The 22,729-nt window shown below is 42.5% G+C and overlaps 1 protein-coding gene across 2 annotated transcripts in view; it reads left to right on the forward strand.

The window, feature by feature from the left end:
• The window catches only part of SCAI (suppressor of cancer cell invasion), a 1,468,821-nt gene that overhangs the window by 305,596 nt on the left and 1,140,496 nt on the right, over positions 1-22,729 (forward strand). For both annotated transcript variants that reach the window (XM_073600351.1, XM_073600352.1), the window contains exon 4: positions 14,123-14,209. In XM_073600351.1, coding sequence (XP_073456452.1) covers positions 14,123-14,209 — 87 coding nt within the window. The remainder of the gene's footprint in view (positions 1-14,122; positions 14,210-22,729) is intronic.

Raw genomic sequence — 22,729 nt, forward strand, 5'->3', positions numbered from 1 at the left:
GGGAGCAGAGGCTCCTGGGACAAGCCAGGGAAAGTATTCAACTAATCTGGTGAAGATTGTCACCCCCGCACCCTTGAGAGCAGGTGGAGGTCGGGGAGGGGAGACTCCTTTTCAGCACCAAGTGCGTTGAGGAGGAAGTGCATGCCCAGGCTGTCTCAAACCCTCAGCAGCGTGTGGTAGCACTGACAGTGCAAAACCACGCCGGGTATTGGGACCGCACAGAGCCAGTGGCGGGTGACGTCACGTCCGGCAGAAGAGGCTGGCACTTCAGGGGTTATCGCGGCTTCTGGTTCCAGCTGCGAAACCTGAAAAGGAGCCAGGCATGGGCTGGAGAGGAGCCACACACACTGTAGAGACAGCATAGGCTCTGGTGGCGACACCATGTCAGACGCAGAAGGAAGGGACCAGACTGCTCCAGCTGAGACCAGCTCCAGCCATGTAAAGGTAAGGGGAACCTAGGGTGTAACTCCCCTGGCCTGAACCCATCAACCCCTCCCCCCTCTTAAGGGAGTACATGGAAAAAGGGGGGGTAGGTAAAGGCCTCTCCTGTGTCAGAGGGTGGTTCATAGGGCCCCTGGTGAGGCAAGCCCACATGAAGACGCTGCGCACCTGCAGTTATGCATGAGTAAGGGATACGGAAATATTAATGTCTGTGGGGTTTTTCCTCTTGTATCTTTTCAGAAAACAGACAAAACCAGGCCCCTCACAGCTTAAAGAGGAGGTGCCCTTGTTGTAAAACTACACATAGGGACTCCTGGGGGCAAGTACTATGTAAAGAATGTATTAGTAAATTAGTACAGAAACATTCCACGGAGCAGGGCAGTGAGCTAGCGGCATCTGTTAAAGAACTATCCAGTACTTTTGAATCCTTTAAAACCTTCTTTGAAGGGTTTCAGATCCCGCAGCTTCAGACTGCTCCTCCCCCAAACACAGGCAGCGTTACCAAAGACACAAGCACTACCCTTCACTAGTGCAGGCCCTCCAGTAGCCTCCAGAGAAGAGGCGGAAGAGGAGCCTGACAGTGCAGCATCCGGCTCCCAGAAATCGGAGGGTGAAGCTCTGGAAGGGGATCCAAGAAAGCCATCCTGATACAAACTCTCATTGGAAGAGGTCGACAATCACTTGGGGGCCATTTATACCATGCTAGGTATGCAAACAGAAAAGAAACCTCTATCTCTACATGATCAGATGTATGCGGGCCTAGGGAAACAGGAAAAGAAGAATTTTCCAGTTCATGAGGTTTTAATAGAGGCAATTAAAGAATGGCAGGAACCAGACAGAAAAAACATTTTTTTCTAAAGCCTTAAAGAGACTGTTTCCATTTACAGATGATCCAGCATCAGTATGGAATAAAAGCCAAAAGCTAGATGCAGCTTTCTCACAAGTCTCGAGGCACACGGATTTGGCATTCGAGGACATGGGGGTCTTTTCTGAAGCAATGGATAAAAGGATGGACTCTCTATTAAAGTCATGGAACTCCACAGTGGGAAGTTTAAAGCCAGCTATGGCAGTCACGGTAGTGGCCAGAATTGTAGAGTTTTGGCTAACTCAAATTCAGGCACACATTGAGGAAGGAACTGCAAAAGAGCAGATTCTATCTTCTTTTCCCACCCTCCTGCGAGGCGTCGCATATATCGCAGACCCATCAGCAGAGTTGGTACGAATGGCAGCCAGATCCTCCGCATTAGCCAAATCTACAAGAAGGGCCCTGTGGCTAAAGACATAGCAGGAGGACTGCACGTCTAAAGCCAAACTTTGCGGGATCCCATTTACAGGGGACTTGCTGTCCGAGCCAGGGTTGGAGAAAGTGATAGATTGCACAGCGGATAGAAAGAAGGCATTTCCGCTGAAGTGCAAAACACCCTGGAGTCATCCACAGCAGAATAAAAAAAGGCAAAGAGGGGACACAAGATCCCGCTTTAGAGCACCCAAGGCGGAAAACCAGAAAAGACCTTGGGTTCAGAGAGGGAAGGGCAAAGGAGGGGCGATTTTTCTTCATCCTGAGCAAACCCGGAATAAATAATGACAAGCTAGTCACAGTGGGGGGAAAACTGGGGGCCTTCCTCTCACAATGGAAAAAGATATCCTCCAATCGGTTCATTTTGAGAACGATGGGTATCATCTAGGGTTCTCGAGATCCCCCCCAAACAGGTTTTGCACTACCAAACTTCTGAAAACCAGAGAAAAGGCCAGAGGGTTAATGAAAGCCATTAAAAATTTCAGAAAACAAAGCACGATTACCAAGGTACCAAAGGAGGAAAGAGGTCAGGGCTTTTACTCCACATATTTGGAGTACAAAAACCCTCAGGAAAGGTCAGACCAATCCTCAACCTCAAACCCTTAAATCTATCCATAACTTACAAAAGATTCAGAATGGATTCCATATATTCAGTGAAGGCTCTATTACCTCCAAATAGTTATGGCTTCCCTGGATCTAAAAGATGCGTACCTACACATCCCGATAGATCAGAGTTGTCAGAAATTTCTAAGGTTCGCAATAGAAACAAAAAAGGAAACCATGCACCTTCAATCCCGAGCTCTACCCTTCGGCCTTACCTCTTCACCCCAAATTTTTACAAAAATGTTGGCGGAAGCCCTGACACAATTGCGAGTCATAGGCATATCCATCATTGCCTATTTAGACGACCTTCTCCTCTTTGCAGAATCTCCCGGGAGGATTACTAGAGAACCTGAAATACACACAGGCATGCTTAGAAAAACTAGGTTGGTTGATAAATATAGAAAAGTCCAACCCAAAACTCACTCAACAGATAATGTACTTGGGGTATATAATAGACTCAGCTTAACAAAGAGTTTTCCTACCCAAGGAGAAGATAGAAAAGATTCAAAAAGAGATAAAAGCATTACAGGCCAATCTACCATGTTCAATAAGACAGATAATGTTAACACTGGGACTATTAACTTCTGCAATCCCAGCAGTACAATGGGCATATTTACATTTCCGACCACTACAGATGTTCCTATTAAAAATATGGGATCACAAACAGGAGTCTTTAGACACACAGGTTCTAACACCAGCAAGGGTAAAAAGAACCCTGTGGTGGTAGACACGATCAGAAAATGTAAACAAAGGACGGCTGTGGACCCTACCCATTACCTGAATTCTAACCACAGACGCAAGCGGCGTAGGGTGGGGAGCACATTTAGGCTCCCAGATAACACAAGGAACTTGGGAGAAGATAGAGAGGATGAGTTCATCCAATTGAAAGAAATTGAAGGCAGTATTGTTAGCACTTCGAAGAAAGGAAAACACCTGAGAAGAGGAAGTAGCTGCACACCCCAAATAGTTCAGAAAAAAGAAAATTCTCCCCCGGGAGAAAGGGTTTTTCTAGGCAGCAAGTAATGTATGAGGGTGACACTCAATTAAAAGGAGTAATTTTTATTGGAATATACGACAGTAGAGTAAAAAACATGAGCTGTGGTATGGAAAAAATTGTAAAAAGCGCAAGAGCACATATAAAACTACACACAATTGTACAAATAATCAAGCGCTTGGATAGACTGACGCGTTTCAACCCCATCAGGTCTTCTTCAGAGGATATGTATGCGCTGTAGAAAAAGTTTTTACATGCTTAAAAGTTGTGTCAATTGTATCAAAATTATGTACCATGGATATAAAGATGCAAAAAACTATTAAAGGCATAGCTACCAATCAAGTGTGTATAGCCATTTCTCCTGAATCTGAAACTTTCAATAGACTTCCACCAACCGACCCCCGATCCGAATCCCCCCTGCCTGTCAGTACCCAAGGGAAAAGGCCGGGCACAGCTGCGCAACTTACGGTGGATTACACTTGTGGAATGCCCTGTAGTTGGTAAGGGGCGTGTGGGTTAACGGCACTTGCGACCTGGACATCAAGCAATGGCACTGAGTGCTTTTAAGGGAATATAATTATGATTTAATTCAAAATGTGTATACTTGAATTGGTTAAATGATAATCATAATTTTAACCAAATTTAGGCTGTTGTACCTAATTGTCACAGCAATTAAAATTTATATATACTTGGTAGTCAAGAAATAATAAGTATCCAGGTATGCCCAGAAAAAAGACAAAAATGGTGCAAGTGAAAAGAAAAGGGGGTAATGGAAAGAGGATGTAGAGAGGAGTGAGACACATATGGACCTGTAGGGATGGGTTGGAAGGAAAAGGGGGGATGGGGGTAAAAAAAAATGGGGAAGAGACAGGGAAGGGAAAAAAGCGTGGGAAAGAAACAAAAGGGAAAAAGAAAGGGGGAAAATAAAAGGACAAAGGACTTTCCTTTTCCTTTTTTCTCCAATATTTTCCTTTCTTTGTCCTTTTATTTTCCCCTTTTCTTTTTCCCTTTTGTTTCTTTCCCACACCTTTTTCCCTCCCCTGTCTTCCCCATTTTTATTTTTTACCCCATCCCCCTTTTCCTTCCCACCCATCCCTACAGGTGTCTCACTCCTCTCTACATCCTTCTTCCATTCTTTCCTTTTCACTTGCACCATTTTTGTCTTCTTTTTCTGGGCATACCTGGATACTTTGTTGTTATTTCTTGACTACCAAGTATATATAATTTTAATTGCTGTGACAATTAGGTACAACAGCCTAAATTTGGTTAAAATTATGATTATTATCATTTAACCAATTCAAGTATACACATTTTGAATTAAATCATAGAAAACCCCTTCCTCCTGGTGGAGAATTTCTTTTTTTCTGTGTTGTTAGCACTTCAATCCTTCCAGAGAGAGTTGAGAGGCCATCATTTGCAGATCAGGCCCATTCATTGGTAATCGCCTACATAAACAAGCAGGGGGGAACAAGAAGCGGAGCCCTGTGGACTTTAGCAGAGGAAATCTTGAACTGGGGAGAGGAAAACATACTCTTTGTCAGCAGTACACCTAAAAAGGATTTAAACAAAGTGGCAGATTTCCTCAGCAGGAAGAAAGTAAGAGAAGGTGTCTGGGTATTAAAACGGGATGTATTCAAACAGATCACACAACAATGGGGAACACCTCAGGTGAACATATTTGCCTCGAAAAAAAGCAGAAAAGTTTGAGCGTTCTTCTTCCTGAAAAGAGAAGATGGAGCACTCGGGGTAGACGTGTTAGCACAGAGGTGGACATTCAACAAATGTTATGTCTTTCCCCCACCAGTACTCCTACCAGCGGTGATAAGGAAATTTCGTACAGAGAACACATCACTGATTCTCATAGCACCTCACTGGCCCAGGAGACCGTGGTTCTCTATGCTCAACTCGCTGTAGAGCCCCTGGTTACTACCAATCCAGGAAGATCCACTCTCCCAGGGCCCAGTGTATTGTCCCCAAGTGAAAAGGTGGAACCTGGCCCCCTGGTATCTGAGGAGCAGCTGCTGAAAGCAAATGGGTTCTCAAACCGTTTAATAGATACACTGCTGAAAAGTTGAGACATGCAACATCTACCAGAGAGTATGGAAGTGTTTTAACAGATGATGTACAGAGAACTCCTTCAAAACACAAAGCTCGTGGCAGTCTTAGAGTTTCTACAGAGTGGAGTAGATAAAGGACTAAGCCTTAGTACATTAAAGAGTCAAGTGTCAGCACTGTTTATCAGGAAAGAAAACTAGCGTCCAATCCATGGATAATCAGACTCCTTAAATCCTTGAGCAGGCAGAGACCAATACAGAGTACAGCCTTTCCTAAGTAGGACCTGTCATTAGTGCTACAAACTATGACAGCAGACCCCTTTGAACCACAAGGAAATTGCAGCCTGAAGATGCTGACACTTAAAGTAGTCTTCTTGGTAGCAATTACTACAGCCAAAAGGGTCTGTGAGATGGAGGCCCTATCAATCAGGATCCGGGGTTTTTGTCTAAAGTGGCCTCAAAATTTCACAGAGGCCAAGAGATTGTGTTACCATGGTTTTGTTCAAACCCTTCCAAGGAACAAGAAATCAAGTTCCATAAGTTAGACGTCAAGAAATGCGTCCTACATTATTTAGAGGTAACAAAAACACTTAGGAAGACGGATTCCTTATTTATTTTCCTGAGCCAAGAAAGGGCACAAGGCCTCAAAACGCACCATAGCCAGATGGCTAAGAGAGGCCATTGGACAGGCTTATAGGTTGGGAGGCATGCAGATCCCAGAGGGTATCAGGGCACACTTCACGAGATCAGTGGCAGCATTGCAGGCAGAGAGAGCTGGAGCAATGCCGAAACAGATTTGTAAAGCAGCAACATAGTCCAGCTTTGCCACTTTTGTAAGGTACTATAGAGTGGACCTTTGGTCTGCCAAAGATCAGACCTTCGGAAGCAAGGCCTTACAAGCTGTAGTCCCGCCCTAAGGGTAAGTGCTCGTTTATCCTCTCAGGTGGCTGTCCTAAAAGTCGATTAGGGGAAAAACGAAGTTACTTACTGGTAACGTTCTTTCCCGGAGTCTTTCAGGACAGCCTGGTACCCACCCAAATGTATATTAAAGAATTAAGGAGCCAGCAGGACAGGAGGAAATTTATATAAGGCTGGCGCAGTGTTTCCCACAGAGTGGAGGAGCCAAGGTCTCTCAGGTGGTTATCCTGAAAGACTCTGGGAAAGAACGTTACCAGTAAGTAACTTCGTTTTTTTTAAATTTGTTTAGCAAAAAATAAAAACCCAGTGACGATTAAATACCACCAGACGAAAGCTCTATATATCTCAAAAAAATGGTAAAAATTGTGTTTGGGTACAGTGTTGCATGACAGCACTATTTTCCGTCAAAGTGTGAAACCCTGAAAGCTGTAAATTGGCCTGGGCAGGAAAGGGATGAAAGTGCCCTGTATTGAAGTGGTTAAACTGTAATATTGCCAGTACATATAATGGGCAGCTAGCAGCTAACAGTAACCTAATTAAACAGTGATCCAATTAATAGTAAACAAGAGCCAGGCCACCCAGACAGCTTTGATTAGTTAGACCAAGGCAGTCCGTCATTACCGAAGACATTCCGGAAACAAGTCCACAGCCCTGGATACATAAAGTACATTTTTTATTTATTTTTTAAGTCAGGAAAATGTTTATTAGAAAAAGACAAACCGTTTGACAATCCAGCATGCCAATACAAAAACAACTCATTCGACACGGAAAACACAAGGCAATACATTCGTACACAGATATACGTACCAACATACCCAACTCCAATAATACGGTAGTAATGTCCCACACAAAATAAGACAATATCACATAAGGTCATCTTATTTGTACATGGGTCATACTTTTATGGCCTGTTTGGGCACACAAGCCATCTCTGGTATACAAGTTCCCGTGGGCTGAGACCAGGGATATCCAACCACAGTCCCCACAAGTTTTTCGAATCTACTGGGGCAGCCCCTGCATATATAAATATGGCTTTCCAAAAGTAAAGCATTGCCTACAGATGACACCAAAGACTTATGCTTAGGGGATCAGGAGATTTCCAGAGTAATAGGATTAGCCTACGAGCGTGAAAGAGGGCCCTTCTTATGGCTATCCTAGCGTGCTCCTCTTCAACAACTCCCTCGAGTATATTTAAGAAAAAGCATTTAGGATCCATCTGGATATTTACACTAAATACAGGATTTAGTGTGTCTAGTACCTGTCTCCAATAGAGATGCAATTTGGGGCAACACCATAGTAGATGGATTAATTCCCTGTGGTCTCTTTTACGTCTGACAGTATGACTCTGTATTGTAACCCACCTTATAAAGCCTCAGGGGGTTATAGTGAGAGCGTAAAATAATGTAGAGCTGAGAAGTGTTTCTGGGCCACATTATGCGAGCATATTACCTGTGCCTGATATGCCTTCTCCAATTGGTCACCTGTCATCGGTTCCCTCTCCCTCTCCCATTGCGAATTCCGAATTCCATAAAGAGCCTCCTAGTAAGGTGGCAACCTTACTAGGAGGCTCTTTATGGAACTCGGACAGTAGCATATTGTAACATTGGGAAATTAATCCCTTAGAGCTATCAGCCATTTGAATTAAATTGAAAATAGGTGTGGGAGATGCATGCCATTCGTGCATGCCACCCTGCACCTTAAAGCGGGATTCCGTCATAAAAAAAAAATATTTTAAAGTCAGCAGCTACAAACACTGTAGCTGCTGACTTTAAATAAGTACTTGCCTGTCCTGGGTGCCCGCGATGTCGGCCTCCCGAGGCCGACCCGTCCCATCCCTCGGCTCTCGGGTCCCGGCACTGCCATCCTAGGTAAGGGAAACAGGCAGTGGAGCCTTGCGGCTTCACTGCTAGTTTCCTACTGCGCATGCGCGAGCGGCGCGGTGCTTTATGAATGGGACGCGATGTGTTGTGGGACACACACAGTTCCCATAACACACCGCACCCCATTCCCCAGAAGACAACGCGGGAAGCAGAAGACTGAAGATCACCGCGGTGTAGGAAGAGGCAGATTAGGAAGGCCGCCTAGCAACAGCCATTTCACGTAAGTAAAAAAAAATTTTTTTTTCTTTTCCTCCATTTTGTTTAAGGTATTTTTTGGCGCATTTTTTTTCCAGGGTGGACCTCCACTTTAACTGCATGCCATAATTGTATGTAAACAATAAATAGTGCAGCACTCCAATATTGTGTATGAATGTGAAGGAATGATAAATGCAATCAGCAAATGAAATCAACTAGGAAGTCAAGCCGATATAATACATATAACATTCCAAATGTATGAAATGTAAAGTCCAGCAACAAAAATTGAAGTGATGGAAAACAGTGCTATGAACAATAACACCCAAAGTTCATAAATGCATAAACGTTCAATAAAAAAGTAAAATATAGTCCATCATGAAATTGAAATCCTTGAAGTGAAAGTGAAGACACCCATGTGAGGGCACAGTAGAATAAAACACTTCTCACTTAGTGTGTACCACCATAGAGTAAAATGGGCGCGCTTACAGAAGATGTGGACTCATACTGTGTATTGAGTCAAACGAGCATATGTGAGGTAATACCTCAACCATGACCAGCTGTATCGGATGGATGGTATATGATCACCCCGTCACCGATTTAGATGGAGAAGTTCCACTTTAAACGAACAGACTCCCAACGCACAGCAGACATCAATAGGAAAGGCCGCTCCCAGGCATATATGTAGGGAATAAACGGCCACACATAGTGTAAAACTGTATAAAATTTGTTTTATTGTAAAAACAGATGTACACTTACAAAAATCCACTTGAATAGCGCTAAATGATTCAGAGATATATCAGAAAGGATTGCAATGACTCCACAAGTTGCATCCGACATGTTTCATCCTATTGGACATCATCTGGGGTGCGAGGGTCGTGTGCAGTCACTGCAGTATAAATAAGTTAGCAATCCGATAAGAAATGGCCCCCAGATTGGCAAATGAGGACACCTGAATGTGAAACTCTGAGCCGTTCCAAGATGGCGCCAGTGTGCTTTCCACGCCTCACCATCATTTCTCATTGTAATTGAGGGAAAAGGAAGAGCAAAGTATTAAGCCTTGCATTCCACACCTCATTATCAAATTAATGGGACGAGAGGGAGCATGTGATCAAACCAGAACTGAAAAATTCACACGCCCCCTCTGGTCTTGGGAAGGACTGCCATAGAGATAAACCATGATAACAATGCCTCCAAAATAAATAAAATATGATATAATAGGAAAAAATAATTAAAATTACTGTATTTATTGGTGTATAACACTCACTTTTTCACCATGAAAATCAGGTGCAAATACCATGTGCGTGTTATACGCCAATACTTCAATTTTAGCTGCCTCGGAGGGGACAGGGAGGGGAGCAGGATGAGCACCATCACATTACATACAGTGAGAATCTCCTTTTTACTTGGCGGCCTCTGTAATAGAAAGTCCCGTCTCCTGGGCCGCCATTGAACCACTGTTCTGTCTATCATAGGATTTTCTCACTGTATGTAATCTGTCGACGCTCGTCCTTCCCTGTTCCCTCTAGGCTGCAGATGGGCATCAATCAGGCTGCACTGATGGCAATGGTAAGGCTGCTGCATTGAAGGCAATGGTGAGGCTGCTGCGTAGATGGCAATGGTAAAGGCTGCTGCATTGATGGCAATGGTGAGGCTGCTGCATTGATGGCAATGGCAAGGCTGCTGCATTGATGTGGACTGATGAGTGAGGCTGCATTGATGTGGACTGATGAGGCTGCATTGATGGCACTTGTGAGGCTGCAGATGGGCACTGACCCTTATTTTGCTTCAAAGTTCCTTATTTAAAATTTAATTTTTTTTTCCTGAAACTTCCCTCTTAAAATCAATGTGCGCGTTATACGCCTGTACGTGTTATACGCCGATAAATACGGTAATTAAATGTTTTATGTTAAAAATGTATTTAAATCTGAAATAACATAGGAGTAAGGAATCTCATAAGAAATTGTGGAATGACATAAATATGCTGATTCCACAAGATTTACCTAAATTTGTAACCCAATGTAATTCAAAAATTGAAAGAACAATCATCTCTCATATTGGGAAAAAAAGCTCCAAATGCTGGTATGTACTATAATGACTACTATACTGTATATCTCAAAATATAGTAAAGGCAGTGGAGTGGGCACATCAAGCTCTATTGATAAACGTATTGATGTCCCACTCCATGTTCATACCATGAGGATAATGATTTAAGCTCATAGGTTTCCAAATATGAAACTCCTCTCTTAACTAAGCCACCTCGCCAAGGTGGAATATATTTATCATCAAAAATTGGGTTCCTCTAGGGTCCCTATTGGGGAATTGGGCATAGTGTTTAGGAACACTGATTGGTTTTGCCCTTTTTGATAGAAATATGTTCATTAACTCTAATGAAAATATTCTGAATGGTCCTTCCTACATAATGTTTGCCACAAGGACAAGTTATTAGATAAACCACGTTCTTGGTGGCACAAGTAACAAACTGTCATTGTTGTACATAATTGTATGTAGTAGAAGTGCATAAGTGATGGTAGCGAGTGCATTGCCTGCAGGGTGGCAAAAGGTAACAAGACACCTTTAAAAATCTGCGACATATTATGTATCTCATATGTCTTCCACTGGGCACCATGTACTAATTTAGCTAGTTCCATATAGTTATCATTATGCCATATTGGGCTATACTTACTATACCCAGTAACATGTACATATTTAGCCTTGAGCCATGTTTCGTGAATGAGACCGTATGTCGGTAAGAACCTGTTTGGTTTGGCAAAACTTAGTGCCTCAAGACCCTCTGAAACTGAGCCTCTCTGAATATAAGCAAGTATGATGTGGGTCGCGGATGGGAGGTGATCCACTGTGGGGTGCGTGGATCACAGGGCCTATTAAATGCTGCAATTGTGCTGAAACATAGTAGAGCCAGGGATTGGGAAGGGAAAGCCTCCCCCCCACCCTTAGATTGAAGCAATTGCTCCAACAAATAGAGAGACTACAGTAGGTGAATTATGTAACGAGTAACAAAGCTTTGGCATTAGTGTTATTTTGATTTCTCTGTCCTGCAACCGACAATGGCAATTTATTCCAAATTTTGATTTTACAAGTGCTGTCTTTCAGGTTTGGCTTTCAATTGTGTAACCTGTACACTGGGAAAGTCATCATAACACAAAACTCATAGAATAATCCAGCATTCTGAAAAAGTGGAATTTATCTTCATAGATTTCTTGAGGGAGATTGTTGATAAATATTTCTGTCCCAAGTGAAGGAGCTTCTCTAACCCTGTCTGCAGGAGGGCCTCCATATTTCCTCTGACCATTAACCTGTACGAGATTAATATTACATCATTTCATCCACTTCAGAAGGGAAGCTATATTGTCTTTATTCAAACAATTCAGAATGAATCCAAGCCTCACTCTCAGCGTTCATCACGTTGTTTTCCTTAATTAGAGAATGATTTGCTCTCTCCATGGGATCAGAGGTTGAACTGCACTCTTTTCCATGCTTTGACCAGGAGAAGCAGACAAAAATCCCAGTCTCTTCCTTGGGCCATAATCAGTGGCTAGCGCCCCTAGTTCCCTCCAAAAGCCACAGTTGGGCCTGTTACATATTCAGTTTTATTGTACATTGTAGCCCCAACTAGAAATGATGTGTAGCTGGATCTGTTTATCTCAAACATTACGGAGCTTTTTATTACTGTTCATTTAAAAGAACATCTAGGTAGCAATGACCATAAGATGATTTCAATTAATGTAAACAACAAGCACATACTGCAAAGATAAACAATTTTAAGAGGGCAAATTTTCAGGGTTTGAGGGCTGCTCTCCAAGATTTAGACTGGTGGCCGTTCTCTCCAGCGGGTCTTTCTGAGATGGATGTTCTCTCTTCTAAAGAGCCTTTTCTTGTCTTGATGTGTTCAGAGTGGTTAGGGTCTACCTAGCTGAAGCATATTCCTTCAGAAAAATTTTGTCCCTTTTTGTCATCCCCGAATGCCAAAGACAAAACATCCTGCTTCCTTTTCCACCATTTGCCAGGTTGCTCAGGCTATTCCTTTCCAGGGCCCTTCCTTCCCTATAAGGGCTCATTCAACCTGACCTGTCAGTGTCCAGGCCTTTCAGCCTCAAGCATCCATTTTGAAGGTTTGCAAGACTGCAACCTGGTCTTCTATTCATACTTTTATTGGGTTAATATTTAGGTCTCTGCTGATGCAAGCCTCAGCTGCAAGGTGCTTTAACCCTTTCATGCCTAATTCTTTTTCTAACATTTATTGCTTACAAGTTAAAATCTGTATTGTTTGCTAGAAAATTACTTGGAACCCCCAAACCCTGTGTGTGTATATGTGTGTGTGTGTGTGTATATATGTGTATGTGTATATATATATATATATATATATATATATATATATATATATATATATATATATATTTTGGAATTTCATGAATAAAAAACAAAACAGTAAAGTTAGCCCAATTTTTTTTGGTATAATGTGAAAGATAATGTTACGCCGAGTAAATGGATGCCTAACATGTCATGCTTTGAAATAGCGCACACTCATGGAATGGCGACAAACTAGGGTACTTTAAAAATCTCTTTAAAACGTTCTACGGGTTACCTGTTTAGAGTTAGAGGAGGTCTTGTGCTAGAATTATTGCTTTCACTCTAATGATCGCAGCGATATCTCACGTGTGGTTTGAACACAGTTTACATTTGTGCGTGCGAGTTACGTATACTTATTTTTTATTTCTACACTGTCTCATTAAAAAAAAAAAATTCTGATCATTTTTATTGCTGTCACAAGGAATGTAAACATCCCTTGTGACAGTAATAGTCAGTGACAGGTACTCTTTATGACTCCAAACCCCTCCTTTGCATTTAAAAGCATTCAAAATGCCAAGGTCTGAATGCTGTAATTTTTTTCAAATTTGGCGCCTTTAAGTCTTCAGTAAACCGGAAGTGATATCCGAGGCCCGATCAAAGCAGATTCCGGCTTTGTTCGGGTCTCCGACCAGTCGACGTACGTATCAGCTGGTCGCTCAGGCCTCCGGTGGGATGGGAGAGCCCGGGGTGAGCTGCGGAAGGTAGTGGGAGGGGGGGACGTCCCCTCCCACTCCTTGGGGAAACATCCGAGCAGCTGCTAGCCGCATCGTTTGTTATCCTAAGAAAGCCGACCGTTTGCTCTAAAAAAAACAGTATCGGGGTGATGAGAGCAGCTGCATGCATCACCCCCCCTTACAACCCCTTCGAGCCGAGGCCGCATATTTGCATACGGTCAGCATGAAGGGTTATAGGAGAGTGCACAGGGTATGCTACCAGTAAAGCCAGTGTCAAATTACTCTAAAGGTAGTGGCATATAGTCCACAGTCTAGGACTTTCTGTACGCCAAGATATGGCATTTATTGGTATTGGATTTGGCATATAAACCCAATTAGGTTTTCCAAACTCCTCCTAAATACTAGATTTTGTAAACTTGTTACCTCCTGTAGGGTTAAGTAATCACTTCTGTGTTAAAAAATAATGAATTTTATCATTTTGCTTGCAGTTACTGTGCAGCTTATGACCACCCTATACATGTTTTTTTGTTGGAATAATTTGATGCTCAGGTTTCTGAAGAATAACCTTTTACTGATGCCATATTTGTACTTGGGACACACAACACTTTGCAAAAATACAATATCTTTACTGTTTACACTATCTGCTTGCCCTCCTCCACCTGTTGTAGGTAATCCTTTTGTTTTATATCTGTTTACAGACAAGTCCTTGACAACCGATATGGCCTCAAACGATGGCAAATTGGAGAAATAGCCTCAAAGATTGGTCAGCTGTATTACCACTATTAGTAAGTATCAAGTGAAAAGAGCACAAAGCCTAGAATAAAGGCTTTCCAGCCTAAAGTTACATAGTTGAAACATAACCCAATATTTTATTTTTATTAAGTTTACACAAACATTATGAAGTTACCTAGTTTAATTTTACTGAACATTTATGAAACGTGTCAAATATATAGCCTTTTACCTGGGTTTATTCAGAAAAATATTTATTGTGCCAAGTTTGACATAGAAAACTATACAATAAACCACAAAATAAATGATTAGACATCATACTTTGCATTTAGTAGTAACAAATAATATAGCATTCCTGAGTTATACAGGGTTCATTGTAAACACAACTCAGACATATGGCACTTTGGAATATGCATATCCCCCTCGGATCTACAGCGACTGCACTTCCAAGTGCACTTGCAGTGCAAAGTGGATTTGCCTTTTGTAAATAATGCCCATTGTCTCCATTCTTTAAGGGAATCCATAGATAAAAACAGGCATCTTTTGAGCAACTGGTAAACTTAATATTGCCAATATACTATATGCAATTAAGCGAAACTAGGATTAGCATGACAGAGAATCTATTCAGAGGGTAAACCTATGCCAAGGCAGTCATGCATGCAGTAGTCTTTCCAAGACTAACTGCGGTGGAGTGAGTTCTGGGGTGTCAAGCCACACCTGCCATATAGAAGAAAACTTTTGGGTAGAGTTCCTATGCTGATATGTCAACCGTTCCTTTATCAATATAGATTTAACCTGTTCTATCCACATTTTTCTAGTAGGGGTGTATGGGGAAAGCCAGAATTGCACTATTTGTTTTCATGCAATATATGAGAATCTAGTTACAGATATATGAGCTGGGGGAGGGAAGATCTCCTCATCCATAGCACCCAATAAGAAAACCAAAGGGTCCTATGGAACCTTAATCATAAATAGTGCAGTTATGGTATCCATCACGTCCTTCCAATAAAATAATTTGGGGCATCTCCACAGTAGGTGAATAAGTGTTCCCTCTTCAGTAGAGCATTTAGGACATAAAGGAGAATCCCTCCTTCCCCAGCGGTACAATTGCGTTGTGGTACGATTTTAACGTGTTTTGAGTGTATAATTTGGAGAAATAACGTATACCTGCAACTTCCCATACTTACGTTTTCCTCTAGTTTGTATAGTTCGGGATGTTCTGGATTATGCCATAAGGGTGTTGCCTGAAGAAAGCCTGATATTTTCATGCTACTTTTAACCTCTGTCCAGAGCTTCTTTATAAGTGTTATTGTGGGCCCCTTAAGTGGTGGGGATGAGAGCCTCATTTCTAAAAGCTGTACATGTGGAGGATTCTGCAAAAAGTAGGTTACAAATCGGGTCTGAGATGTCAGGACCACCCCAGCCCCCAAGATGTTGGAGCTGAGAGGCCATAAAGTATATTCTGAGATTAGGTACCGCTAGGCCCCCTTGGTCTTTGCTATATTGTAGCGTAGAAAGACGTATCCTAGCGACGTTTTTCTTCCATATAAGTGAAGGAAATAAGGTTTCCATATGTACAAATCACCTCCAGGGAAACCACTCTGGGGAATTGTGTATAATGTATAGTAGCTGTGGGGACCACACCATTTTAATCAGATTAACTCTGCGAATCACTGAAAGCGGAAGTTTACACCATGTGTTGCATTTGGCTTGAAATTTTAAAAAGTAAAGTAAGTTTTGCAATATTTAGAGGGGGTCTGAGGTGACCTGAATCCCTAAATACTTAAATTGAGTTACAATTTGTAGTGAGCTAGCACTTTCTTCTAGGGGGCAACGCAATTCTTCCAATTGTAGGAGAACCGATTTACTCCAATTTATAGAAAATCCAGAGAGGGAACCAAAATGTTTAGTCAAAGGCATGACATTAGTAAGGGAAGTTTCAGTATAATACAAAAGTGTCGTCTGCATATAAGGAGATTTTGTCTTTCCTAGATCCCCTAATTAAACCTGTAATGTGTTTGGAACCCCTTATTATTGCTGCCAGGGGTGACAGCGGGCACCCCTGTCTTGTACCTCTATGCAAAGGGAAAGGATCTGTTAATTCACGATTTTTCCTTAACCTTGCGGTAGGAGCTGAGTATAGAAGTTGCACCCATTTTATAAAACGTGTACCCAGGCCAAAGCATCTCAAGACCTCCTATAAATATGGCCATTCCATGCTATTGAAGGCTTTGGCAGCATCTAGAAAGAGAATAGCTTGGATTCCCGGGTTATCTACTGGAACTTGAAAGTTTAAGAACACTAATATTTAGTGCTGTTGTTCTGGCAGGGATAAAGCCCGATTGGTCTTTATGAATAATTTTGGAAATAACCTTTGCTAAACGCGTGGCTAGAACTCTGGCCAAAAGTTTGAAATCTGATGTTAATAATGAAATTGGCCTATATGAATCAGCAAGTAGGCCGTCCTTGCTGGGTTTAAGAAAGAGAACAACCACTGCTTCGTTCATAGACGGAGGGAGACATCCTCGTTCCATCGCGTCTACAAAGACCATTTTTAGACATGGCAACAGTATATCGGCTTACTTTTTATACACCTCCGTGGGAAGCCCATCTTCTCCCAGGGACTTCCCAGTTGGAGAGATAGCTAGCTAATTCATCACTGGTCGGGGATTCAGCATCTTTTTATCTGTCTGAGAGAGTTTGGGTATCTTACTATTGACCAAGAACATACTAATATCTTCCTGCGTTGGTAAAACTTTGGAAAAATATAAATCAGCGTAAAAGGCACGACATGTCTTGAGTATACCGGTATGGGTATAAACCGTGCTGCCTGAATCAGTGGGACAGCTGGAAAAAAAGATAAGCCTTTATGCGATTTAGATAACATGGCTAGCATATGCCCAGTATTCTCCCCTTCCTCAAAGAATTTTTGTTGCTGGAAAAATTTCTTGTTTTCAGCTCTTGCTTCTGAGCATTACTGTTTCGTTATGCTCAGAAGGAGTTTCAACAAATGCCACTTCAGCTTTCTTGACCTCTTGCAGTACAAAGTTTTCCCATGATTTGGTCTCGGACTTTGTAGAGGAAATGATTTTAATAAATTGTCCCCTTAAAAAAGACTCTTAAGGCATCCCAAAACATTCCAGAGGTTGCTGAATCCTTATTCAAACAGATAAAAGTATTAAGAGAATGCGATACAGAATCTGGAAACAAAGCGAGCCAGAAAGGATTTATTTTCCAATAGTTTTTTTTTTTTTTTTAGAGATGCTAGAGGTCACCACCTGAGCCCAGAAGGGAGAGTGGTCAGATAGATTGCAACTGGGATTGAGATATATTGGGGAGCATTTCCTCTTTGCAAAGGCCGAGATAAATTCTAGATAAGCCCTGTGTGAAGCCGAGTAACCAGAGAACGTTCTAGATTGTGGTTTCCTAATTCGCCATACATCCTGTAGTCCCATCTCCATCAGAAGTCTGGCAAAAGGGGTTGGACCGTCCGGCAACTGTTGATTCTGGAAGGAGACAGAAAATGTATCCAGCCCAGCATCAAGAAAATTTTTAAATTCCCCCACTACTAACACTGGAGTATGAGGGTGATGAGCCAGAAAACTTGCCAGGATCTTAAGGACCCCTGTTGAGAAGGGAGGAGGAATGTAAATGTTGGCTATTATACATTCCAGCCCTGCAATCGTGCAGATTAAAAATATGTAACGACCCTGTGGGTCAACAACAGAGAGCACATAGGAGAATTAAATATTTTGAGCAACCAGTATACTGACACCTCTGGAATAAGAGGAGAAGGCGGAGTGATGATGGAGAAACATGCGAGTAGAAAACGGTGAGGCGTGATCTGAAGGCAGGTGAGTCTCCTGCAAGCAGATGAATCGTTTTGCTGCATGTAATACCGCCATCTTTTTCGCTCCTGTGCCCAAGCCCCTCACATTCCAGCTAAAAACAACATGTTCCTTAGCAAAAATAAAGGAGGTATAATATAGCATAGCATACGTTGAAGTGGTTTGCTGGTCCTTCCTGAATCCCTAAATAGGCATGACAGTGGCAAGGCATAGAAACAAAGCCCCTGGATATGACTATGCAAGGGCCGCATAGCTCGTAGACATAAATGCAAAAGTCTTAACATTGCTCCATGGTATATATACGACAGTATATAGAACAATGCCAAAAATTGTTAAATTGCGTATCGGCATAAAACAAAATTGGAAAAAAGAATGAGAACATACAAACCAACCGGGTTCCTCAATTGAAAAGGAGGGATGTAATTAACAAGTGTCCACTTTGGACCTACTACTGGGGAGCGTATATATTTGGCCTATACAAGTGAGCCAGAATTCCAAACATAGAGCTTGTGCTACAGAAGTTGAAACAGATAATTAAGTTACTAGACACTTGAGTAGATCCGCTTTGACTAGGGGTATCGTGGGTAGCATAGACAATAAAGGTTATTATAAGAATGTAGATAGCTGATCAAGTCTCCCGACGGCGTTTAGAACCCTCCTTGTGAAGAGAGCATTCCTTCCTGTTTAGCCACACTGACACCAAGGTAGGTTTTTCAAAAAAATGAGCGTCTCCTTTAGCCACCACCCACAGCTGTGCAGGATAGAGCATGGCGTACTGAAGATCAAGGTCCCGGAGACACTTCTTCACCTCTGTAAACTGGGCCTGTTGTTTTTGAAATTCCGCAGAGAAATCTGGGAACAATGAGATTTTTGAATTTCCTATAACAAGAAAATCTCCAAGGGATCTGGCTTTAGAAAGAATGACGTCCCGATCTTTATAATTGAGCATTTTAACTGCTTGCCGCCCACCCATTGTCCAATGACAGAGGGGTGGTGCGGCTCTCGTTCTGAGATGACGTCATCCCAGAGCGTCCGCTAGGACAAAGCGCAACCCTGCTGTGTCCTAGCGGGGTTGCGCTGTGTTGCTAGGACACAACGCGACCCGATCTCTGTAAAGAGCCGTGGCTCTTTACCCCATGTGATCGGCTGTTTCCAACCACAGCCAGTCACATGTAAACACGGAAATGCCGGTAATTGGCTCTCATCGCCTCACACTGACAGAGCGTGTGGTGAGGAGAGCCGATCAGCGTCATCTCCTCGCAGGGGACATCGAGACATGTATTAGGGCACTGATCATCAGTGCCCTGATTACAATAGCTCATTAGGGATGCCAGTCAGTGCCCACCAGTGCCACCCATTGATGCCGCCTATCAGTGCTCATCAGTGCCACCTATCAGTGCCTATAAGTGCCACCTCATTAGTGCAGCCCATCAGTGCCGCCTCATCAGCGGACATCAGTGAAGGAGAAAAATTACTTATTTACAAAATTTTCAGAAACTAAAACTTACATTTTTTTTATAAAAAATAAAAAAAAAGCAGTGATTAAATACCACCAAAAAAAGCTCTATTTGATTGAAGAAAGTGCCCTGTAGGCAAGTGTTTAAACAGGAATGTCTGGGTAATTGCCTGGCGGCAGAGGCCTTGTTGGAATTCTGTGCACCCTTACCCCCGAGAACATGGGAGAGAAGGAGTCTTTCCCAAATATATGTAGCAGCCAGCTCTCAAAAAAATCTACCACATTTCTCCCTTCTGCTTTCTCTGGAATGCCAATGGCTGTTTCTGCTTAGCCTGTTTTTGAAATTATAGAGGCAAGCTGCATGTTTAGCTGTCACAACTTGCTGTTAATGCAACTCCCGCTGTAAAGGTGCCCATTCGTCCTCCAAGGTGCCTAGGCGTCCCTCCAGGGCCTCTGTGCGATCACGCAGCTTTTGCATAATCTGCCGGAGGAATATCCCTTTTTCCCATTTTCACCCCTTTGATTTTGGATGTGAGCACTGTAATGGATGACCTGCACGATGTTAAAGCAGAAAATATGTCTCTTAAGGTGGGTTTTTGGCCTGTCTGGGTCCAGACTCTAAGTAGGCCGCATGGGCGATGTGTCATTAGGGCTATTCACTGCGTCCCATTCTCCTGGCGAAAACTGTTGGATCCTCCAGCGGTACAGTATCATCTGCCTCTGATTGCCGTTCTTATCATCCATTGGGTTAGGAGGTGCAGTAGGATCTCGCTGTCCTAGATTAGCAAAACATTTCAGGGCTGCTTTTTTATATCTTTTATTGTCCGGCCCTTGTAAGTCGCCATCTTGGCACGTGTGGTCCGAGGCAGAGCGGGTGCTGGTATCACAGGCTACCTCTCAGTGTGTAATAGTTTTTGGTCGGAGGAATAGATCACCCGCCCGCTAGATAAATGCTCGGATGAACGGCGAAGTTTGCTGGTCCGGCGCCCAGGTACATCCGCTGTCAAGCCACGCCCCCCTTTTACCTGGGTTTAGCTAGATCAAAGCCCATTTTTATCAAATACATTTTTCTTGTTTTAGATGAGAGCAAAGCAAGGATGTCATGGGAAATCTCTCCTATGGGGACATAGTCATCAACAAAGACATTACTAGAGAAGGGAAAGTTGGAAGCTCTGTTTTTTTTGCATTTTCATGTGACCCCCAGTTCCCCTCATTTCAAGTGCATTTAATGCACAAAACAGGGTGAGCTCATCTGTAGGGTCATACCCATTCTTATCTGTGGACCAAAAAGAATGCCTTCCTTAATCTTGGCATCAGTTACTCTTGGAAACATCTGTGATGAAAACCTTCACCTTGTTCATTGCTTTCGCAAAATTTTTCATTAGTCTGAGTTTTATGTGAAGCAAAGGCAAAAAATATCTGTCAGATCAACAAGTGGTTCATGTGCTATGTTTTTCTTTCAGAGTGGCCATTTCTTTTTAATGTAATGGGGTGCCAAGCCGACCATAGTGTAGTAAGAGTTTATTGTAGAGATAAAAAAAAGGTAAAGGTTGCACTCACAAACAAAAGTAGATAAAAGCATGTCTCTTAAATCCGTGTGCAGTCTAGACATCTGTGGAGATGGAAGACCAGAGTGCAGCTCCCACTGTGGCTGCTCCACCAAAGCAACTGCAGCCAGGCACTATTGACAGAGGAAGAACCACCGCTGTGGGATACAGAAGACACCACCAGATGTGCCCACACTGCCAGCTGTCCACCAAAAATAGGCCCTGTAGAGCTTTGCAAAAATGTTTAAGGAAGGCATACGAGGGGGCGTGTCCTAACACCGGATGTCAAAGGATGCTCTTCTTAGCAGCTACGGGCTTGCCTCTGCCTAATCCTGTGCTCACTCAATCCTTAAAAAAGTGAAACAAATCTGGTGCTGCTAGTGACACACCTCCATCCCCACATTGGATAAAAAAAACAAAATTTATCCTGTGGGACTTTGAGTTGAGCACAGAGAGGTTAATAAAAGTATATAAAGAAAAGCACGGTTTTATAGATTTATTGAAATCGTTATTACATTCATTGTATGTATGATACATAAGCAAGGGTGTCAAACCACTTGGTAATGACAATACTACAAAAAATCCTAAAAAAACACATTCACATAGGTTACAATGATTAATATAAAATACTACATGAGCAACTTGAAACTCAATGCATTTCACGAGTCACTGCTCTCTTCCTCTGGAGTAGATGTACATGCTGTGTATCTACAGGATAAAAATGTAGATTATACATATGCAACATCAATAGTAAGTATAAAGCAAATAATAGGGGACCTTGTACAGAAAGATCCCATACAGATAAGCTAAGCCAAAGTCTTAAAAGCCAGTTTCTCAAGGGGTGGCGGCGAGATGTCTATCCCAGGCCCTGAAGGAGAGGAACCGGCGAATACCCTCTGGGGAACACATGGAGGGCAAGCATAACATGGGAGCCAAATGGTGTGCCCCTTGGTGTCCCTCAATGTCCAACCTGATTGACAGCTGTAACAGAAGTGTGTATCTAGGTAATCAAGTAAATACTAAGAAAACCATCTTGTGCATGTAAGTATGTATAAAATGTAAAAAACAGAGTCTACATGGTATACAACCCATTCAGGTAATAATATGGACATGGAGACAAAAAGGAAGTAGTGGTGATGTCCCTCAATGTCCAACCTGATTGGCAGCTGTAACAGAGTTATGTGTCTAGGTAATCAAGTAAATACTAAGACAGCAATCTTGTACAGTGCCTTGAAAAAGTATTCACACCCCTTGACATTTTTCACATTTTGTCATGTTATAACCAAAAATGTAAATGTATTTTATTGGGATTGTATGTGATCGACCAGTGGCACATATTTGTATTCAGCCCCACTGAGTCAATACTTTGTAGAACCACCTTTCGCTGCAATTACAGCTGCAATTCTTTTTGGGGATGTCTTTAACAGCTTTGCACATCTAGAGAGTGACATTGTTGCCCATTCTTCTTAGCAAAATTGCCCATGCTCTGTCAGATTGGATGGAGAGCATCTGTAAACAGCAATTTTCAAGTCTTGCCACAGATTCTCAATTGGATTTATGTCTAGGCCATTCTACCACATGATAATGCTTTGCTATAAACCATTCAATTGCAGCTCTGGCTGTATGTTTAGGGTCGTTGTCCTGCTGGAAGGTGAACCTCCGCCCCAGTCTCAAGTCTCCTACAGACTCTTATGCCGCATACACGCGGTCGGAATTTCCGCCAAC

The sequence above is a fragment of the Aquarana catesbeiana genome, linkage group LG09 (genome assembly GCF_042186555.1).
Source record: "Aquarana catesbeiana isolate 2022-GZ linkage group LG09, ASM4218655v1, whole genome shotgun sequence".
Lineage (NCBI taxonomy): Eukaryota > Metazoa > Chordata > Amphibia > Anura > Ranidae > Aquarana > Aquarana catesbeiana.